The sequence below is a fragment of the Choloepus didactylus genome, chromosome 16 (assembly GCF_015220235.1).
Source record: "Choloepus didactylus isolate mChoDid1 chromosome 16, mChoDid1.pri, whole genome shotgun sequence".
NCBI lineage: Eukaryota > Metazoa > Chordata > Mammalia > Pilosa > Megalonychidae > Choloepus > Choloepus didactylus.
The window spans coordinates 29,316,409-29,340,095 of record NC_051322.1 but is presented as its reverse complement, the minus strand read 5'-3'; the positions used below and the strand labels follow the sequence as shown (position 1 = coordinate 29,340,095).

At 38.2% G+C, this 23,687-nt stretch overlaps 1 protein-coding gene across 1 annotated transcript; it reads right to left on the bottom strand.

The window, feature by feature from the left end:
* Nucleotides 1-7,268: 7,268 nt before the first annotated feature.
* Nucleotides 7,269-23,485, bottom strand: MEX3C (mex-3 RNA binding family member C). The gene is made up of 2 exons (XM_037806129.1): nt 22,425-23,485; nt 7,269-10,372 (listed from the first exon to the last, which is right to left on the bottom strand). The coding sequence occupies exons 1-2, from the start codon at nt 23,161-23,163 to the stop codon at nt 9,147-9,149; spliced, it is 1,965 nt and encodes a 654-aa protein (XP_037662057.1). The 5' UTR covers nt 23,164-23,485; the 3' UTR covers nt 7,269-9,146.
* Nucleotides 23,486-23,687: the final 202 nt, after the last annotated feature.

Genomic DNA, 23,687 nt, shown 5'->3' with positions numbered 1-23,687 from the left:
TTCAAATGAGAAAGTGGTACCCAGAAGCCCTAGGAAAATCAGTGAGTTGTGATGCTGAAGAATTTCTCTCATGATATACCTTCAAAGATGGTGAGAGCTTGAAGGGCTCTTAATGATCACCAGGAGGTACTGATAAACATCTTACTGAGGCACTGAGTTTACTCTTGGAAGACTGTACAGGAAGTAATTTAAGGCATTTAAGTATCAAATATGGGTGGTGTTTGGAGATTGCAAATTTTTCACTGTTCAAGATTAAATATATGAGTCTTCAAAGAAATTTTGGGCTGTGGTTTAAAAGCAGTAATCCACAATCCTAGCTGCACTTTGGAATCAATCACTTGGAGTGCTTAACATCCTCACACACACACACCCACACACACACACCCCATTTTTGCCTGGGACCCAGCTAGTTGTCAAGTTCTGCAAGGGTGTGATCCAGCATGACCACCTTGATAAAGGCTTCTAAGTGACTCTGAAGTTCAGGGGGGAGTAAGCGGCACTGGCTCAGGTTTGGAAAGTTCTAGAAGTGCACTGCCTCAGCCCTGGCTTCTGATCCCTTTGTAGATGAGACTAGATACAGATCTAGCAGAGATCTCATACCTAGGTGTCTTTTTCCACCTTTCTATAATAGGGAGTAAACTAGTCTAAGGATGACCCTTAGCCAAGAGGAGTTTCTCCAAGTCCTGTGAAAGTAAGAAAGCATTTCCTCTCCCCTTCCTGAGACCAGCAGGTGATAGTGTGGAAGATCTCTAGTTTCTTCATGGAACCAGAGTCAAATAGGAAAGCCATACAAAAAAAAAAAATGAGACTTCCTGGAAAGGTGGAGGCAGAGGTTGTTTTCAAATAGAATCTTACTTGGCACCCAAGAAAATAGACTCTTAGGCAGCTTAATATATTGTTTCACAAACAGTGGAGTTGCCTGGTTTATGGACAGTCTGTCCTAGTTGGGAAGTGCTGGCAGATGGAGGGTCTTGTTAGCTACTTGGTCAGCTCTTGGGGGTACAGTAGTTTGGCAGTCAGGCAGCAAAGAGATCATCATAGAATACCTGGAAGGTGTCAGAGACAGCTTTGTAAAGAAGAGGACCTGAAGTTTCAGGAATATTGACTGTAGTATCTGAATTAGAATATAAGCTGCTCACAGGCAAGGAGGCATACAGAGCAGGGGTGAAGAACCTGCTGTGTGACCTTGGGCAGGTTATTCATTTCTGAGATGGTTTCCTCATCTGCAAAAGAGGGGGGTACTACCTTCCTCATAGTTTAAGGATTAAATGAGACCATATAAGACATTTAGTAGCATGCTTGATTCAAGTTCTTAAAAATAGTTATTTTTAGCCTCTTAAAAACATTTCTCTATCACTTACTCAGGATGCCTAGTACATAGCATTGCCCAAGTTGACTGGCCAAATGAAAGCTCGGTTTCCCGTTTGACTCTGTGGAGTTAAACATTTATCTAAAGCAGTGGTTCTCAATAGGGGCGATTTTACCCAACAGGGTACAATTGGCAATGTCTGGAGGCCTTTTTGATTGTCACAACTAAGGGGAAGATACTGACATCTAGAGGGTAGAGGCCAGGGATGATGCTAAACATCCTATAACATGGGGGCACAGGACAGCCCCCATGACAACAAATTATACTGACAGAATGTCAGTAGTGCTGAGTTTATTTGGAAACCCTTATCTAAAGGGAAAGTGGGGTTAGCCCACCCATACTGGGGTTGGGTGGGTGGGGTGGAGGACAGGGGGAGGAGGCAACAACAAATGGTTATGTGAATCCCCACAACTAACCCTGGGAAGAGGAACGATTTTCTTTATTAGGAAACTTTTAGCAGCTATAATTCATGGGTTTAAGTTAGAGATGTTTGATCCAGAATTGAGATTCACAAGATACAGTGGACTGATTTAAATTCCTTCTTATTAAGATATGAAAAAGCTATAGAAGTTGAAGGGCTACAATGGAAAAACAGTTGAATTGTGGACCTCTAAGGAACCTAGCCAAAACGCTGAACTGACACATGGGCCCCAAGGAGTAGAAAGCAGTTTCTTTAGTTGGCAGAGGATATGGTCAGGAGGTACCTGAGAATTGCAAAATAAAGCTTAGCCGTGAGGTTGAAATGCCAAAAAAGCCAACTGACCTGGAAGGCAGGGAGGATCACAGTTCTGGGGATTAAGACGGCTACAGGGCTAACCCCCAGCAGCCCCAGAAAAGAAAAAAAGGCACCATGCAGTAGTAAAATCTGTAAGGTATGTTCTCCATTTCCTTTCCTAGATTTTCTTCCTAGGATAAGGCAAACTAGTTATCAAGAATCCAAAGACTAAACATGAAGTAAAGGGGAGTTCCTTTGATCCTGGAAAAAAGACTAATTCCTTGGAAAGTCCACAAAAAGTTATCTAGCTGGACCAATATCTGCTCATGCTTCAGCCTCAAAGATGAAATAAAAAACCAAATAATATTCTGATTAGACCACAATTTTGGCCGATTCCAGTGTTTCATTTGCTTGGCAGAGCACTTCAATGCTCTCTATGAATCTGCAAATTAATTTTGAAACAAGAATTGATGCCTTAGCTTAGTCCAAGTCCCATATGGTCATGATAGTCTGAAAATAGAAATTAACCCTATCAAAGTGCTACCAAAATCTTTAGATTGGCATGCCTGGGAATTACAGAACCACTGAGTTAAATGAAAAACATTCACACCTCAGGTATAAGCAACTGATGAGACATTTTCCAGGGAACCTTGCTGAAAATCTTTTAGATTTGAGCCTTTTTTTTCCCCCCTTAAGCCAGTTACTTTCAACTCTTAACACTCAGTTCTTCCCTCTGTAAAATGGAAAGAACAGTCTGTACTCCTTGGAGCTGTGGTAAAGATCGAATAAGGTTATTCACCTGAGTTCACTTTATACTAAATGGGTTGCACAACTAAAGGTGGTGTTCTAAAACCGAGACTCTTTTTACTTTACATTGCTCTTCAAGGGCACTTGAACAATATTTTTCAGGCTCATGATGGATTTTTAAAAGAACCAGGGCATAAGAGGGATGCTACAAGGGAAAGCAAATTAGTTATTTTACAGCATCTCTAGGTCTCAGTTTCTGGAGTTTCACACAATCCTCAGAGGCAGTTACTTCTGCTTTATGGATAAGAGAAATTATACTCAGAGTACATAATCTACGTAATATGGGATTAGATGTCCTCTAATGAAGCCGGAAAATAAAGGACATCAGTTGAAATGGGAGCCCAAAGCTGGAGAATAAAATGAAATTATACAATTTCTGTGCCTGGACTTCTGTAGGCCAAACCAGGATTTTTCCAGGCTAAATCACCTGAGTTAGGAAAGCATGGGAAATGACTGAAAAATTGAAAAATCAGATGGAAACTAAAAGGTGACACATTCAATTCCCTTCAGTGGTCTACTTGGATTTAAAGACTGCTCTCTGGTCTTGAAATTGATTATTCAAGTGTTCTTTTACTTAGCAGGATTACCTAAGGGTGCCCCAATGGTGGTGGTGATGGTTGGAGGGATGGCAAAAGGATGCTATTCTTGAGAAAGATAAAAGGTAGAGGCCACTTGAAAGGTTGAGGAAATGGAATAGGAACATCAAGAAAGGCTTGTCTGCTAGTACAGAAAGTAAAAGGAGCCATTGCTGAAACCCTTGACCACAAATACAATCTTTGACATGAAGGTATATGTTTCAAAAAGTGCTAGGATTTGCCTCCTTGGGAAGAGTAAGCAAAATATGACCTTGATTCAAAAGTTCTCACACAAGCTTCTAGTCATGAGCATAAGATCTCATCGGTTTCCATGGGATTCAAGAAAAGCCATTGTGCACAGGCCAGAAAAGGCAGCTGGGCACTTTTCGAATCTGCTTTCTCTACTTCACATGAGAAGGTGGCTATCAAAATATGAATAGTAACCTTTGCCTATACTGAAAAGACAAACCTAGGAAGATCTGGCGCCTCCAAGAAAAGAAACATCCTAAGCAATACCACTGGGTAATTTAGTAAATGTGCAGTTTCCAACAAATACAAATTCGGTATCTCATAGAATAGCAAAGAGCTGCTACATATTTAATCAAACCATGAGTTCACTCATAGTCCCATAGACTCATAGTCATTGGGTTTTATCAATGGCAAAGATTTAAAAAAATGCCTTTATTAAGGTAGTATAGACTGTTTGAGAGAGTAGCTTTAAGAGCTGTTTTCAGTCACACAACTATTTTCACATATACACAATTCTTAAAATTATTTCCAGCATGTTCATGTTCTAGTCTTCACCAATAGAAAAGAAAATGAACTAGACTATCTCTCCAGTCTGTTTTTTTACGGTGGTTTTAAATGGTCTTACTTTTGGAAAGTTTTACTACATGAATTATACTTAATAACAACTTATTAATAATAGACATGGCTATTTCTTATGAACTCTATTACATATTTTTTGTCACCTAGTAATGAACGCAATACTTTAAGCATTAGCTAAAACCACAGTTCTCAAGTATTTCAAGTAGATTTGAAGCCTCTCCCCCATTCAAGTCTCGTTATGCCTTGGTAATTTATCTGAATTGCTGGAAAAGATTATGTCTAAAATTGTATTCTGTGCTTTTGATCTTGACAAATGTCATGGAACAGATATGAGCCTTGGTGCTTTAAAATACAATACTTAAAATTTATTTTCTGGTTTAATTATTGTAGTTCCAGGATTATGTAAAAGAAACTCAAATTTTCACTTTGAATACAGGCTATTGTTATTTGTCCAATACATTCTAATTTAACAGAACTTCCGTCTGACTGTGTCTGGGTCATAGGTCATCTTTTAGTTTGGGGTTTTGTGAGGCCTTTAAGATGGCTTGACTGACTTTTCTCATCTTGATGTTCAGTATTAATGTGTATTAAATTATGTATAACACTGCTAAAGGCCTTGGGTAAACATGAAAATGTTGCTAGTAGGAATTGAGTAAAGGCTTATATAATCTTGACTCTCGTTTAATCTCCCCTTTTAGAAATTAATCGTTACTTAGTTTTCAGTTTTTTGTTGTAAATTCAGTTCAATATTTTAAACTTAAGTCCTTCATATTTTAAAAAAGAGCATTTATATACATGCTCTTAAAAAGACTGAAGGTTTATTATTTTAAACATGCTAAAAGGGAGCAGAAAAAGTCTATTTTTACAACTATATTTTAGGCATCAGGTTGTAACATCCCCATTGTACATGAGACTTATGAATAAGTGTCTAAATTACCCTGAGGGCCTAGAAATGTGTGGTTTCTCTTCCATTGTTTTTATCTTTTGCCTTCAAACCCTTATCTCTGTAACAATGAACTTTATTCACTACTGAAAAATCTAATCATTTATTCTCCTTGCTGAAGTTCTCTTGCAACTGTGTATGCTATCCTTTAAAACGTAAAAGCAGATAAACATTAATATAGAGGCAGTATAGAAAACCCCAATGAGAAGATAATTTACATTCTTTCACATTTTTCAATTGTCTCAGTCAGTGGAATAAATTTAAGATGTAGGAATAATATTCTGAGATATATAAGTAGGAAGATGCCAGTTTAAAGATAATATTCTCAATATTTAAGTGGAATTTCATTAGATTTCTCAGTGTCCCTCCCTATTTCATCAGTGCTCCACTGCTCACAATTACTTATATTAACAACTAAATGCAAATAGTTAGGTTATGCTATAGTCAGAAGAGAATGAATCTTACAGCCAACCATTAAATTATGTGTGGAAGTATACTGACATGAAAAAGATGTTCACAAGATATTAAATGAAATAAACAGAACAAAGTATTTTTATAACCAACTCCAGCCCCCATATCTTTTTTTGGAATGAGAAAAGTAGGAATTTAAGGGTGTGTGTGTGTGTGTAACAGCTTGAGAATACCAGTATCTGGTTTTCTGCTAACAGATCCACTGATGGGAATAATTTAATCTGCAGGAACAAATATCTGTACTTCTTTTCAAAATCTACTAATTCTAGCCTTCATCATGCTTGTTAAAAACTTACTTTGCAAAGGGATTCTTTTGATAATATCCTTTGCAAAAAGGGAATAATGTAAAGCCCTCCCTGATAGGTTTGCTTAATTCTTGATTATTCACATTGCAGATAATCCAGTGTTGTGTGGCTGCCCCCTAGTAACAAAGAGTTCCTGGAATTTCTCTTCCCTAATACTTCAAAATAAACAAGAAAATTAACATAGCCAAGTGAGGAAAGGCAGATCCAGACTTAGAACTAGGATAAGTGCTTATCAGTTTTGCTAACATTAATTTTAGACAAATTCTTGGCATACTTGGGCAAGGAAAGTAAAGCTCCAAAGTAGATTATTTTCAAGGTTCCTTGAAGGATCTATATTAGGTAAGTTAGGAAATTCATATTCACTCATCATTCAATCTAAGTCAGAATTGTGTAACTGAACACTCTCAAATAATTTAACTTTATTCATACTTCTGGAGGCTGATCTTAAAATTAGCAGAATAATTCTAGGGCAATAGTCTTGTCCATCAACAGATCTGTGTAACTCCTGTCTCCTAGCACAGCCTAAGAATCTGTCCAAAACCTATAATGAAAAGCCTTACTATGGATTGTGCATTCCTGCTAATTAAGAATGAATAGAATTTTAGTATTTTTAAAACAATCTTAGAAATTGTCTTTATTCTTGCTTTTAAACAAAATGTTAACAGTTTACTCCAATCAGCAAACCATTTTCATTAACGGAGTAATATTTTTGTCAACCACAAAAACTTTCAGAGGGTACATAGCAACTGAAAGTTAAAAACTTGCACCTTCATACTGGAAAAATATTAGTTTTGTAGATTTGGTGATAAAAAGACAAAAATAATTAAAAAAAGGATACAAATTAAGTAGAGTCTAACCAATTTGGAGTCAGGGTTTTGGTTAATAGTACCATATAAAAAGTCATTTGCTGTTTGTGGTGGTTTGAAGCTGTATGAACCCCAGGAAAACATTCTTAAATTTAATCCATTCCAGTGGGTGTGAACCCATGGTTAAAGTGGACCTTTTGATGAAGCTACTTAAGATGTGGCCCACCTCAATCAGGATGGGTCTTAATCCTATTACTGGAGTCCTTTCTAAGCAGAGTAAAATTCAGACAGACAGAGAGAAAGCCACAGAGGAAGCATCCTCTGTGAGGCTGAGAGACCAGGAGACTCTTTCCACGTGCCTTGCTATGTGATAAACTAAGACTAAGGACTGCCAGCAGCCAGCCCCAGAATGCCAGTCTTCTTAGGGAAGTTCTAAGTAGGGAAACTTTGTAAAAGGAAGTTTTCAATTCTGGAAATAGCTATCTTCCAGTCTAACCTGTTGATTAAGATGAAAAACACCAAGGAGAATACATTCATGTTAATGGAAACAAGTCTTTATTAAGTAACTTTTAATATCAGAAAAATAAAACTCTTATAATTCTCTTTACAGCAAATATATAATATCAGTGCTTTGGCCATCTTAAGTTAAAGGCCCTTTATCATAAAATATATGGTTTTTAAACTTTACTCAAATTGAATTTATAATCCCTATGACTTCCCTACATATACATAACAAAAGACTGTAGTAAAATTAGCAAATACTAAACTATATTGATAATTTATCATTCTTAGTTTGTGGTTTTTAGAAACAGTACACGCACCTAATATATGTCGATTCCTTGGCTTATTAGTTGCAGTGTACAATGCAATAAAATACAAAATACATGCTTGGTGAACATTCGTTCATATCTACAAGACGGCAGCTAAAGATTAAGTTTCAATACTGACATTTAACTATTTCTACAAGCAATTAGCATTACATCATATGCCATCAAGGCAACTTTTTTATACTGAAAAAATCAAAATAACCATTATTTGTAAACTTTTATATGAAATGTAACTCTTCAAGTGGAAATAAAAAATAAAATTTGTCTATTTACTATTCAATACACATAAGATTTCAATTTTTGTTATACTGAGAAAAAAAGCTCTTTTGTGTTGGGAAAATAACGCTTCAAAAAATAATTAGTAGAAAAATCCACCAGTATAATGTTTTATCCTTTCAATGCCAGCACAAGATTTGGGAACATACTGAGGATGAAGTTATAGACATCCACAGGTGAAATGTAAAAGTGTTTTTTTTAAAGAAAGCTTTCCTTATCACTGGAAATAGTTTTGAAATGAAGTAAACTGATTGGAGGCTGTCACAGCTGCTTTTGTGAATTATGCTAAGGGCAATGTTATCCCTCTCTCCCTCCCCTCCCCTAAATTACTAAAAAATAAAAATATATTTATAATGTGCAAGACAAATATGATTGAACATAAATGTTTCACATTTTTATCTATAGTCTAAAATTAATTAATAGCTTGATCAGACTAATGAATGGAATGTTCGCATCCTCAATTAGCCAATAAAGGTGCATCCCAAAGCCCTTTCTCAAAAGGGAAATCCCAGGTGGCCCCTTCTGCAGTCAGGAAATGGGCAGGAATTCACAACGGAGACAACTGCATTCCTGATTCACTCATCACACCAGCCTTGAGCATTCTGGGTGAGATGAAGGTCAATGTAGCAGTTTCTGTCCCAAATTATAACCAGTGATCTAGTTAACTGCCATCAGCCCTATTCTTACCAATTAAGTAATCACAATGCATTAAAAAGTTACTTGCAATCCTGCAGAATTAGGCATAAGTTGTGAAATAAAAAAACAAACCTGTTTTGTCAAAACTGGCAGTGTAAAGAAGGCAGCACTGGAAGTGTCTGAATCATCTGTAATGCCAAGTACCCTCCAAAAACTTTTAATATGATTAGGCTTTGGGACCCATCATTTTGAAATCTTAGAACTATACATTTTTCTCATAGGTTCACACAACCTATGATTATCTTCAGTCAGCCGAGGTGAACTTCAGCTTTAGCAATTCTTAAACAAACTATGTCTCTGGGTCTACAGGATAGTATTAATAATTCAAACCAAACTAATAGACAAGAGACCACTTAGGTTTAGTGTTACCATAGCAGCCTTTTATAAGTTTACTAACAACTTTAGCCTAATCCCAATAAAGCCTGATAACAGTCATAAGAATTCATTAGGAAGTTTACTGGGGGTACCATTATACCCATGCCTTTATGAGTCCATATAGAGATATAGTATTTATGTATATATATATAGTTAAGAGTGAATTTGGATTGCCTGAGTAACAGCTGTCTGGCAAACTGGACATGATGGCGTTCTCTTTTCACAGATCTTGTTGGCACATTCCATGCAGAAGAGGTTGTGGCCACATGGAACTAGGGCAGCAATAACTTCATTCTCAAAGCAAATCACACAGTCATGCTTTCGTCTTGATTCTGGAGGTGAGCTAGAGGTGGAACCACCATTGGAAGAGGAGTAACTATTGGTACCATTAGAAAAAGCAGGGATGTATATTGGAAGGCCAACATGGTTGCCTGTACTAGGTGGGTCGCTCCTAACCCTCCGAGCAAGTGGATGTTCTATGCTCTCAGGAAATGTAGGAGACAAACGAGGAGTAGATGGCTGACTTCCTCTACGCTGAGTCTTCATGTTACCAGAAGGATCACTCCCGAAACCAGAGAGTGGAGTAACTGGTTCAAATGGAGTCCAGATAGTTTGAGCGGATGTTGGTAAAGAGTCAAAGGCAGGAGAGTCAACTGCAAGATCTTCTGAGCCCACAGATGGTAGTGTATCTCCAAACCAAAAGTTTCCTGTGCTGAACGGACTTGTTGGACTAAAGTCAGCCAGCCTATTGCTTCCAAAATAGGAATCTGTGGAACCACTTCCTAGAGAACTGGAACTATCATTTCGATAATTGGATATCATTCTTGCGCGGCTAGGAGGAACTGGATTGGAAGAGAGCCACGCACAGCCAAGAGTACCACCTTCAAAGCTTACATCGGTACCATTGTAATGAAAATCATTCTCTTCATTGAGCTCAATATAGTTTCCTGTACGCATGGCAATATGCATTTCTATTTCTTCCCGTGCTCGGTCAACATTTTCGGGCATCCCTGTTACTTCGAAGACAGGCTCCTTATCTCTGCTTGGAGTTACTATGTATGTGTGAGTCTGCTGCTGAATTCTTTTAATAGTTGCTCCTTTGGGTCCAACTACTAATCCTACTACACGATAGGGGACCCTGACTTGAACGGTAGTTTGACCGGGCAGATTAGGACTACATGACAGCCCTCCCAGGGCAGGGCCATTTTTGTTTCGAGATGCACGAATCATGGAGAAGTGCTCCGCAGCTGAGAGGATTTCTCTTTTGGCCATGGCAACATCTTCTTTTCGTCCAGTGACAACAAAAATGGGCTCTTCACCACGAACAGGTGTCTTGATATACGTGTTTGTTTTGGCCCTCAGTGCTTTAATTTTACAACCTGTTAGAAAGAAAAATTTAATAAGAATCAACATCAACCCCAATGATATCATATTAAAGACATATCACAGAATGTGCCTTTCCAGCTAAATGTCTGGGTTTGTTTTTGCTTTACGTTTTAGGGTTGATCTTTACCATAAAAACATAGCCTTAGATAATGATAAAGCTTTCCTAATTCTTGGCTGCTCCTAGATCCTGGGGTCTACTTATCTGGTGGAATTTCCTTTGGTAAGAGGTGGTACCTCTACTAGGAGGTCTTATAGAAATCAGGCTTATCATTTTCTTCCTGGAGTTATTAGTCATTGCAAATAATGCACAAAGTAGCCTATACAGGCAAGTTACACCATCGGTGGATTTGATTTTCAGAATACTTAGTAGTTTACTACTTTGCAGAGTATGGGTGGTAAAGAAAAATTAACGTATGTGTATCGTCTCATTTAGCCCATACAATAACTCTAAGAACCAGGCTATTACCCTCTTTTTATTGCTAAGGAAAATGAAACTCAGAAGAATTGCATAAGTTCACACAGCTAGTGAGTGGCAGAGCCAGAGTTAAACTCAATCTGACTTCAAAATGTTGTCTTTTGCTAGATCAAGAATCTAGATTGTCACACAACTATACAATAGAAGTTCTCTGACTTCCACTTAATTGTCTTACAATTTTAACTTGATATTCTTTCCTCTGTAAAAACTCAACTGATAACAGCCAACTGAATGCTTGGACTAGTAGGCTCCCATCAGTTGAATTCTAGTCTAAGATTCAGTAGTGTTCATTCCCAAATCTGTTCATGCTAGTTGTACTTGTGATAGTAATGAAATTATCTAATTAACTGTTACATATACCAGTGAAATATGAATGTAAAGACACTGTTTCTACAAAAATTAAATTGAAGGTTTTTGAAAATTTCAGTAAAGATGATTTAGGGAAAAAAGGTGGTGGTGTGTGGGTGAGAAAACAATAAAAGACTGAGGTAAAAACAACGACAACAACAAAGAATGATTCCTCACTCCTGTAGAGTTCTTGCTCCATTCAAAAAGAAAAAGATACTGAAAATTGGAATATGGATGTTGGATTTGATTTTACTCAAGAAAGGATACTTTGATTGGCAGACCCAATACACAAAACACCTAAGACACATGCATAATTTTTCATAATTCCCTACTTTAAGTCCACTTTTTGGTGTAATCAATAGATTACCAGTCCAAATACATAAGATAAGAGGGCTTTTCAAACTGTAATTTAAGATGTCAAATATACAGCTAGGATATAAAACTTTGGGGTTATACCTTTCAAAGATCATAACATAAAGCTTGCCAGAATAAGATCTGTTCTCACAAATGTATTGTGCTATTCCTAGTTCCTCAAAATAAAGATAAACTAGGTGTTATTGAAGGTAAGTGGTCACATTTTGGGCATATCTTTCTCTTAAGCTTTCCCTTTCTTAGCCCCCAATCTTACATACTCACTGGGCATTTTCTCCCAAGGAGAAAGGAAGAATTAAACTAGGCCTATGGTTGGCCTCTTTCAACTCTCACTAATACTGATTAGAAAGTTGAATTTACAAAACCCTCTACATCAGTACTTCTGAGTAGAAACAATCATTAGTCACATCTTAATAGAGTATTTTCTGTTTAATACCTAGTAGGTATATCTATGTGGTATAATTTAAGGGAACACATTTAAAAGCATACAGAACATTACCTGACCCATGGTTGGTACTAATAAGTCATTTGATATGTGATGCACTGGAAAGAGAGAAGACAAGCATTTTGAGCATGGATCACTTCTGAGATAGGAGACTGAGACAGGCTTACTGTGCCCTAAAGGGTCATGTGTCTAGCTTTTGCAGATTAGGGGAAAGGTAACAGGAAGATAGCAAAGCCAAACCCATTTAGGCAATTGCCAATAAAAACAGAAGTACTTCATCTCTTTCCTGTATTTTATTTTATTTCTCCTATATTTTATATGACAGCTTTAACACAGTATCCTAAACTCAGATTAGGACTACAGAAAACCTCACCAATCATAATACTGTTTCTTTAGGAATATATTCTGAGTTCCAGCCAACCAATGTACAATTTCTAGAATATATGCATACATTCTAAAGTTGGGTCTTCTTGAATAGGTAGAGCCCCAAGAAGATGACACAAACTAAAGGAGAGGAAAAACAAAAACCTTAAAAAAGAATAATTTTGGGGTGGAGGAATAAAAAAAAGCTTGAGTGTTCTGGATTAAATTTCTATTTGAAAATTCAAGGATATAAAAAAAAATCATGGAGGAATTTATAATCTCAGAATGATACAAAACTCAGAAGCCATGAAAGTAACGACCAATTAGACGGGATTTATTTTAAATTCCTGCATAGCAAAAGTCACCATAAACAAAAAAGAATAATTAGAATACTTACAATACACATCACAAAGGGCTAATCTCTTTCCTCTCACACCCCTTACAAATCAAAACACCAAAAGCTCAAAAGAAAAACAGGTAAACAGTTCTAGAAAAGGAAATATATAAATGCATGTACACTGTCTTGCACCTACAATCTCACCTCTATACTTGACCCTGTAGAAGTACCTGCACAGGTACAAAATGACCTGTGTATTATTTACTGAAGCACTGTTTGTACTAGTCTAAGCTATATTTGGAATACTATGCAGTCATGAAATTGGTTGACTTAGGGGACTGGGGTAGGAAGAGGGAGACTTAAGTTTTCATTTATACTTGTACTTTTTTTTGTAAATTTGAGCCATACAAATGTTTTACTATTTCAAAGACATACCATTAAATAGAAAATGAAAAATATTAAATGTAAAGAAATGAGACATTTTACTAGACTTAGCATATTGGACTTTTGGCCTGTACTACTTACATTATTTTAAATCTTATAAACATCAGTGGAAATGATTACATAACCTCTAAGCTGAACAAAGCTTTGTAATTCTAAGATGTAAAGACTGACACTTGTTTTCTTACAGCTATGGATAAAAAGCAACATATGGCAAGTTGTATTCAACGTAGTCAATGGGCAGAAGCCTGGACCAGACTGTTCAGATGATCCAAGACAATCTCCCCATCTCAAGATCCAAACCCTTAATCACATCTGCAAAGTCCCTGTTGCCAGGTAAGGAAACACAGTCACAGATTCTGGGGGATTAGGGTGTGGACACCTTTGGAGGAGGGACATTATTGCCTACCACATTACCTTTTCCCCCCTTTCCTCCAAGTCCTAAGCTTTTGAATTGCAGAAAGTTATTTGGTTCATGGAAAATTTAAGCTTCCTTTTGGCTATTATGAATACTACCGCTATGAATATTCATTTACAAGTTTTTGTGTGGGCATATGTTTTCAATACTCAAGTAGATATCTAGGAATGGAACTGCTACATCATATGGTAACTCTAAGGTTAAGTTTTAACAAATACTGCTCAACCTGCTAATTTTTAGAAAATTAACTCGTACATTCAGGGTAAATGTATTAGAAACTTATTATAGCATATCTAATGTCAGGACTCACATGGTCTTATAGGTATACACCTTTTGTGGCTTCCAATACAACTCTTAAGACTGTTAGCAGCAGATGCCACAGGTAGGTAGTGGTTACTACAATCGCCACAAGGAATAAAACTCTAAAGAATGTTATGAAAAGTCTTAATTCTTGAAAAGTAAAATTCTATTATCTAAAAATCCTTAATGCTTTAAGGAATAGATTTTTCCTATATGTTGTAATTATTATATATATATATATATATATATATATATATATATATATCAAGAAAACACTGTGGGTGGCAAAAATTGGGGAATTAAGAGTCAATTCTAAATTAACAATTTTGTTACTTATACTGGCTGGGCAAAATTAAATGACATTTATTTTTATAACAGTTTTTTAGCATGAGCACTAGTGGTTATCTCTTTACACAAGACCATTTTTTCTTTACCAGAAAAGACCCCTCCCCCTCCTTTAAAATCACCAGATAAGCAGAAAACAACAAAGTATAACAAGATGTAATGGAGGACAGTAGGCTTGGCTACCTGATTAGTTAATTAGACCAGCTTTTGAGGATCAGCCCCAGATTGATATTCTAATAAACAAAATTACAAATGTTTATGGATTCCTTATGAATAGGTGGAAACTTGTTTGTCAAATGTTTAAACACCAAGGGCTTACTGAGTATAATTAAACTATAAAATTATAGACAGCTTTCTTCCCAATAATTTTACAACTCTTTGCTTCAATTAGCTTTTCCTGGTGATTAAATATAGGCAGTATATCCAAGGAGTTAAGAAAGTTTCTGGAGCTGGACCGTCTGAGTTCAAATCTATGTGGAATATTTTAGTAGCTTGAGACCTTGGTTAAGTTACTTATACTTCTGTAGGCTTGTTTTTCCTTATCTGTATGGTGAACCATAAGAATGGATAAAATAAGATGATACATGTAGTTTTGTATACTGCCTGACACATTTAAATGTTCGTATATTTAAAAAAATCAAATGAACTGGTTTTCTACAGGGAATTAACATCACTTTAAGAATTTATCTTCCAAGATGAAATTTATATTTGGATTGTAAAAAACATGTTAAAAGATTACAAACTTTCCCCAAAAAGGGAAGAGATATATTATTGAGTCTGTGTAACTGGTAATCTGCAATCTGGTTTACCTTTGCATGAATTTAGGGACTCTTTTTGAACAAAAATCAGTATAAGAGCTATAAGCGATCATGTAGTCCAATTCTCTTTTGTACTTAAAGAAAAAGGAAGCCAGTTTTGCCCAAAGTTATAAACTAGTGGTGCCTAAACACGTCGTTTTCCCAACCTGCCTCGATTTCACACAATAAAGAATTATACAATTTTCAAGTTGATTCTTAGGGTTAGGAGAATTCCCTGCATGTATAAGGTATTAAAAAATTTGAGATCAAACAAAATCTAAAGTTCCCTTCTCTTTTCACTTAATTATCTTAGACAATGGGATTGAAAATACTTTGTAAAACGGCTCATGTTTGGCCTTTCACTCAAGCTGAAACACCCAGAAAAGGGTGTAAATTAGAGAAGTGAACAATTTTCCCAACTGGGGAGTTTTAAATTATGTCTATGCCCTTTAGAGGATTTTAATAGACACTTTAGAATTCCTTCTGTTTAGGTATTCTACAATGGGATCAGATTCATTTGTGCATGATTTTCTTCCAGACTAGCTTAGCTCTTTAACAGGAAATACATTTAAAAAGCTCTAATTTTAAATAAACTTTATACCATATTATAAACTTAAAAATCTACTTTAGATCATTTAACTAATTAGTGGTAATATCAAAAGAAAAACTTACTGAAATGGTAATTTTTGGTTTAAACAAAATACAAGAGTACAAAAGAAATCTGACAGTAAAAAAAGTGCATATTTTTTACCTTACCTCATGTATACTTTATCATCTTTATACTTTCAATTGTACAATGAACTTGTAATAATGACATTATCTCAAACTTGATCCATACAACAAAATTATGGGAAGGAGGAACTGTGAGAGATAGGAAGGGGCAGGTTTCTTCCCCAAGAAATGGAGGCTCAGAGAGGTTAAGTGATTTGCCCAAAGTCACTGGCAACAAATGGTGAAATCAAGATTCTAACACAAGTTCACTAAGTTCAATGTCCTTTCATGCAGTATATCAAATAATACTGGTGGTAAGCTAGAAGATAAGGTAAAGGGGGTGGAGGGAGAATGGCACAGAGAGGGGAAACAGTAATAATTTTTACTATCAGCCTCAAATGCAAGTACTTTTACACTGGTAACCTTCTCTTTGGGAGATTTTCTGGTTGTTTGGAACCACTCCTTCCCTATTCTCTTCTAACCATGTTCAACAAGATCAGTTTTTTTATGCTTATCTTCAAGTATGCCTGTGTTTTCCGTCAAAGAATTTTTTTTTTATTATTTTAAGGCCCAATCTTTTTATGCCATGATACAATTTTACTTTTGGTCAAATCAGAAGTAAAGACACTCCTGCATATAATAAATTGTAATAATCTTTGCCTACTGGACAAAGGAACAAATCATGCAGACTTGAATTATCCTTAAATCTTAGAATGGAATGAAAAGGGTCCTTTAATTACAAAGCATGACCTAAAATTCTCACTTATGGAATAAATAAGCTATTCAGACAGCATTAGGGTATACATAATTTTGATTTACTATAAAGTTGGACATGGTAATCTTAACTTTAGAAAATTGTTTTAAAGGTGTACATATCATCAGGTTAAATCTCTGTAAGTCTCTCTATAGTACACCTAATGGCAGCATGGGATAGAGTTAAAAGTAAACACACAAACAGTACGCAAGCCACCTGGGAACCATTAAGATACAGTTTACTTTCTTTCTTTTATCTAAAAAACAAAACAAAACAAAACAAAACAAAACCACTTTAGAATCATCAATGATGTTTTAAAACAGATTATCCACCATCTATTTGGAGCTAATTTCCTCTACTTTTAACTGCAGATACACTTATGTAGTAGTATTATGAGCATTATCTTTTCCATTTTGAGTTCGACTTTAAATTACAAATCCTACATAGCAGAAATTATATTTTTAAAAAATTCTTTTAACAATTGCATAAAATAGTACTGTGGTAGTTTATGATGGCCATTCACTTATATTCTGGCTCTCTCCTTGTAGGCATATGGTTCTAATGCATTTTCTTGCCCACCTGAAGTTAGGTGTGACCAGATGACTTGGTTTTGGCTAATGAAATATGAATGGATGTATTATTACTTCCAGGATTAACATTTAGAGACCTGTGTGTGCTATGCCATACATAGCCTGTCATCCCTCTGGTGTAAGGGAAGACCAGCAATACTTGAGAAGGTAGCTGTTTCACTGGCCTGTGTTTCTGAATGATTAAAATAAGCAGAGGCCTTGTGAACAAGAAATAAACCTCTGTTTTTTTCACAGATTTAAGGGATCCTTGCTACCACAGTATATAATTTAGGCCTGTCCTGACTGATAGAAGTGCCACATGTCTGATGTATTCAGACATCAGCTGCTTCCAGTTCTATCACATTAGAAGACTAAACTGTGAAACTGTCTACTAAAACCAAGAAAGAAAGGTGAACAAAATTAAAGAGTGGTTCCAAATTAAATCCAAATTTAACTCAACAAAAGTAATATGGGCTTTTCACGTTCAAGTTTCATATGTCATCTATTTGTTAATTGTTCATAATCTCTAGAGATATTGCATGCAGCAGGAAGGGGAATCTGAAGCCCAGGCAGTTTCAGTGATTTGCCCAAGATCACAGAGTGCGTTAGTGGTTATGGTAATCAGAATTGAGGAATTTCTATTTCTGATAGTTGGCTTTTTCCAATACACCACAGTTGAACAGAAACTGTTAAAGGCAATTTGGGGAGTTCACAATATGTATTTCTGTGGTAAAAAATACATCCTAAAACATTTTTGTCCTCAGTTTAAGAAGTATTAAACTTTCCATAAAATTTTCAATTTGTACAAATATCCAAAGTATTCAAAAACCAAATCAAGCCATGTATTAAGCAATATCTTGTGACTAAATGCTACCTTTCCTTGAAAACTTAAGATGTTGAGAACTACATTGTCTTGAGATTTTTCTAGGTAGAAATCTATAACAGTTTTTCAAATATTTGGCTCTTTGGGTCATTTTTTGGTTGTTGGTAAACAGGGGTAAAAAACCAACCAACCAAACACAAAAATCACCCTTGTAATACCACAGCTTTTATTTCCCATTTTCTCTTGTGAATCAAAACAGTTCATTAGCTGAAAAACGCAGGAAGAAAGGGCAGAAGATTCCCCGTCCATTTGCAAAACAATTAAAGTAATTAACTTTTCCCAAAGGTCCCAGAGCTAATGCAAATTATTATCAACTAAACTTTAAAGCCGAAACAAGCTATAAAGTTTAAAACTTTAAAGTTAATAAATATACACACAAAGTAACTTTCTGAACTGATTGAAATTTTAGCCAAACACATTAAAACTATATTAGAATGACAGCTGTGCCTCGAGTAGTAGACACACAAACATTTTATTAAGTAGTTTGGTTAATGCCATAATATTTTAAGTTATGCATACAAGAAATAAAACATCCCAACTCAAGATGATTAGGGGAGAAATTAATCCCAAATATTAAGTTTCCACAAGCACTCTACCTCAAGTGAGGCAGCAATATGGAGTAGAAAGAATTTTTATCTTTGATGTCTTACCAACTGATTTAAATCCAAGTTCTGTTATTTGAGCAAATAACTTTTCAGAATATCAGTTTCTACATCTGTAAAATGGAGATAACCACCTAGCAGGATTAAATGGCACTGGTAAAGTACCTACCAGTACCTGGGGCAAGGAGAAGGCCAATAACTTCCCCTTCCCCTACAACAAAACAAAACACCATGCTTTATGATTTTTCTGAAACTTTTTCTCCTTCTGAAACTTGTTATTTCTTCTTGAATAGAGAATCTATCTAAAGCAAGACCAAGCTCTCTCTCTTTTCATGGACAAACACGTGTATATGTGTACACGGTATTTCAGTTATGTTAGATCTTGAAGCATGATTCCACCTCAGGACACTGGGAGAAACTATCACAAGGATGCATTTAGGATGACTTTAAACAATATAAAGTATTAATTGTTTAAAAAAAAAAAAAAGACAACATACACAATCAGTGTAGATCAGTGGAGACATAGGAGCTCAATAAAAGAAAATTTACAAAATATTCTAGCTCAGCTATAGCCAAAGCCTGATGCAAGACAATCCAGTGAACTGACCAAAAAAAAGTCCTATTTCCATTTTTACCTCATTCTTTAAAATTTTGTTTTATAATATGTATATTAGCACACATATTATTCACACGTGAATCTTCAGATATTAATTAGGGGTACAACACCCTAAATTATTTGAGGCCAGAGAACACACCCCATCAAGTAAAGTTACTAATAAATAAGTCTTTAAAACAATTGAATTTATGACATTCAATATTTATAATTTAGGTTAAGAATGGGTACAGACTCCTACTTTAATTCATTTCTAAATTTAACTTGTTGTCAATGACCATAAAAAATCAGATCAAAATTAGAGATGTTTGCAAAGCTAGGTCTGTTCTCAGGTTTGCTTTTGATATCTATGTTCTATAACTTCTTTCATTTTGATAAGCCTCTTTTGTTCCTGGCTTTATTTTACAGTATTGTTGGTTTCAAAATAAGAAGCAAAGTTTAAAAAACTAGGCCAATTTAACATTTACGAATGACCATGTACTACCAGGGAGGATAAATACGAAGTCAAACCCGCTGTCAACTTGCATCACTATCAAAAGCAGTGGTTTGTTTAATGAAAGAGATTGGAACCAGAGGTCATCTATGAGTTGCTAGCCTATATGACTCAGAATTGCATTTGTCGTTCTCTCTGCTTCAGACTTGAAGTCACAAATGTTTCCTTCTATAACATAATTATTCCCAGAACCAGTTAAGAGATGTCAAGACAGAAAAGTATAACTTCAGGTAATGAATAAAACGTAAAGAATTGATCATTCTTAAGGATGAAAATTTAGCTCATCCAAAGCTAACAAGTAAATTAAATGTTTTGCCCTGTTTTACTCACTTAGGGAAAAGGGACAAGTCTCCCATGGGGAAATTATCACTGGAAAAGGATGTAAGCATCACAAGTCACCTAGTTCTCCACAGAAGTGAGGAAATAAAGACTTTACAGGTTTTATTACAGTGGTGTGGGGGTGGCAAAGGAGTCAATGATCCACTAGTTGAATGGTTCAAAACAGGAAAAGGGCAAGACTTTCCGCTGTTAAGATAAGATAGAGGATGATGACATACTTTTAGCAGTACTGTCAACTGGGAAAATATTTAGTACAGAAGAAATAGTCAGCAATTTGTCTACATGTCCTAAGACATAATAGATTCGTATTTCCTTATTAACTAATAAGCACAGCCCTAAAAAGAAAAACTAAGACTTCAAGATGGTACAAAATTAAAACCTGCAATTAATTCAGTTTACTTTTAAGTAATAGATTTTTAAAAAGTTAGTGGTTTATGCAATTAAGGGCCATTTTATAATGCTTTAAAGGGTATAATACAGCAAGTTACAAAACTCTGTGTTCAACTAGATCTATAAGATACATTATTTTGTTCCTCAGTAAACCTGAGGTGAATGTTTCTTCCCCTATTATCTGAAACTGTCACTATACGTACACCAAAGCAAACTCTGCTGAGCAGATGGCATCCTAATGTGGCATTAAGGATTCTTCACATTCTGGCCTTCTGAAAACACACTTTTTTTTTTTTTGTAAGCCCTTTTCACCACTCCCTTTCACAGAGCCCTAACTACCAAGAAAACAACATTACCTGCCAATCACATCTAGAAATTGGTCCTCCACACCTGTACATTTTTCCTCAGTTTTTCTTCCATCTTCATTTGTTAAAGTCTTACACATCCTCCAAGGTCTATGTTGATATGTACTACTTTGGTCTGTCACATCCTGTACTGCCAGTAACTACACCTTAGTTTATAGGTGTCATTCCACTGTTAATTAGACTGTTGGTTGGTTTATTAAGGGCAGAAAGTTGGTCTGGGGCAAAAAGTTTGTCCGAATCAACCTCACATTCCCAACTGCCATAAACTCAATGCCTTGCAAAAAGAAGCTTGAGAGACAGTAATTCCTCAATGTTATTAATGGAATGGCCAACTCATTCTAATATCTATAAACTGAGATGTTATAATTCAATTCTGTGTAGGTGAAATGGTTCTCTTCTGGATTATTACCCTAAATGTTGCAAGTAAGGAAACAAGTGAAATTGATTTACTAGACAAACTGTAGGAAAACAGTCCCTTTAAACTGAATGGCACCAGCTTTGAACAGTACCTTAAGTGCCTAATCAGGCAGTGTGAAGTAAACTAGCTCCTCTACCAAAATTTCAGGTGGGTTTTTCTTATTAAAATCCTAGAGGTAAAAAATGAGCCAACTCTGGTATTTGAAACCACCATTTCGACAGACCTCTTATTTATGTATACTTTAGGACCACTTGGGAAAGATGAGATCATTTAAGCAGCAGCGCCATCATCTCTTTATTTGACCCCAACAATGCTCTCAACCTAACAGTAAAGAGACGGAAATCAACCTGGATTAACCACATTATAACGATGTGGCAGCAGGTAATATTTGCCTCTTTTAATATAGGGAAAAGCCACGTTAAAAACCATAGAACCTTCCTAAAAATGTCGGATAGAGGTACTCTGGGAATCCCCTTCCCCCACCTTCTCAAATCTACTCCTGGAATCTGAAACATAGGTCCTTTGTCTGAACAATGTGGGAGGAGCCTGTCTGCAGTACTGGTGTGCTGGCAAGTGATTTTACTGAAAACTGTAAAAACGCATAAAGTTTCTTACTCCCTTACCTTACTGTACAATTTTTCTTCATCGTGTATACACTAAAGTGTTCTAAAAGACAGTTACGTCTTTTTGAGAGTTAAAATGTATCAAAAACACACTAAGATAACAGACTTGTGCTGCTCTTCAAAAGCTAAATTACTGAATAGCGGAGGGGCGGATACTTGAACATCCCCTTCCTTTTCGAATGAGATCTTTCTACAAGCCTTCATTTCTGTCAAACTGTTTCATCTAAATTATCTGTGTAAGGAAGAGACGAGCTTCTTAGCCTTTACAAGACAGTCTGCTGCACGAACTTGAAATTTCGAAGCTTTCTGTTCACAACGCAAAATCCACAACCCATCTGACCCGACCTTTTTACCACCTCACTGAGGTTTTTGGTGCCACGCCAGCCTGGTGTTCCACGAAGACAGCCCAAGTAAAAAGTCCCACCGGATTGGGTGGCTCTAGAAACTTACACCTTTTATCATACAAAACGAGGGGAACAGCACGGGTTTTTGCAAGGTGACCCATCTTCTCATCTCCTAGAGTCCGAGCCCCTCCCAGACCCCTTCGCGGCGGACTTGGGGCTTTTTCCTGCCCCAGGCTCCTTTCTTTGGTCTCCCTACCCACGCCCGGGGCCAAGCCCAGCTGGTCCCCTCCCCACACTCACCCTGGCGACCGACTATCTCAGCGACATGCTCGGAACTGGGCACCGGGACGCATTCGGTGGTGTTGACGCTCTTTCTCCGAAGCAGGGCCGCCTGCTCCCCGTTGAGGGCGGCCGCCGCCGCCCCACAGCCGCCGGGGCCGTAGGCGTGGGACAGCATCGCCGCCATCATGCCCTGGGCATCGTCCCCTCCGTAGAGTACTCCTGTCGCCGCCGCGGCCGCCTCCCGAGCATCGAAGCCGGCAGCAGGCAGCAGCACCGACCCCAGGGACCCGCCCGGGATCGGCTGGGTCTGGGAGGCGGCGACCGCGGGCGGCGACAGAAGCAGCAACGACGACCGGTCTTCTTCCTCTACCTCCTCCAGTTCCTCCTCCTCCAGCAGGTCTCCGTCCAGCTCCGCTTCCTCCCCCTCCTCCTTGTCCTCCTCCAGCTCCAGTTCGGCCGCCTCCGGGGCTCCGGGCCGGCCGGGCGGAGCCCGCTCCTCCGGAGGCAGCCCCGCCGCCCGCCGGGCCTGGCCCTGCGCCGCCGCCGCAGCGGCCCGGAGCGCCGGAGCACCGGGCTCTGCCGGGCTAGGGTCGTCGAGGCCTAGCGCGGCCAGGCGCCCCCTAAGCAGAAGCCCGTCCCCCTCGAGCTCCAGGCCGCCCGCGGGCGGCGGCAGCGGCGGGGGCGGCGGCGGGGGAGGCTGCGGCAAGGGGGCCGGGGCCGCCGCCAGGGCCAGGGCCGCGGAGCTGCCGCTCGGCATCGCGGCAGCGCGCTGTCAATGGCGGCGGCGGCGGCGGCGGCGGCCGGGTCAGGCGAGGCGGGCGGCGAGCCCCATGGCGGACAGGGCCCCGGCCCTGCTCAGCGCGCAAACACCTTTTCTTTCGGGAGGCTGCGGGGCTGGCGACCCAGGCTGGGGAACGCCAGCGCCGCCCGGAGACCGGAGATGTCCGGGTGGAGGCGCAGAGAAAGGAGGTAGAGGTAGCTAAGTAGGTGGGTGGGTGGGGACGGCAGCGGGGCGGGCTGGTTGGAGGTGGCAGCGGCTCCCCTCTCACGGTTTCTTTTGTTTCATGGCCTTAACCAGCCCCCCGCGCGCGCGGCGGCGGCAGTAGCGGCGGCGGCGGCGACGCCCCACGCCGCTCTCCGAATGAAGCCGGCGCCCTCTGATTGGCCGCTTTTAATCTCTTGGAGGCCGCCCTCTCTTCCCCGCAGCCTTCTAACTCCTTTCCCTAGCCCCACCTCCCACCCACTTCTCGGGCCCCGCCCCTCCCCGCCCCAAAGCTCTCT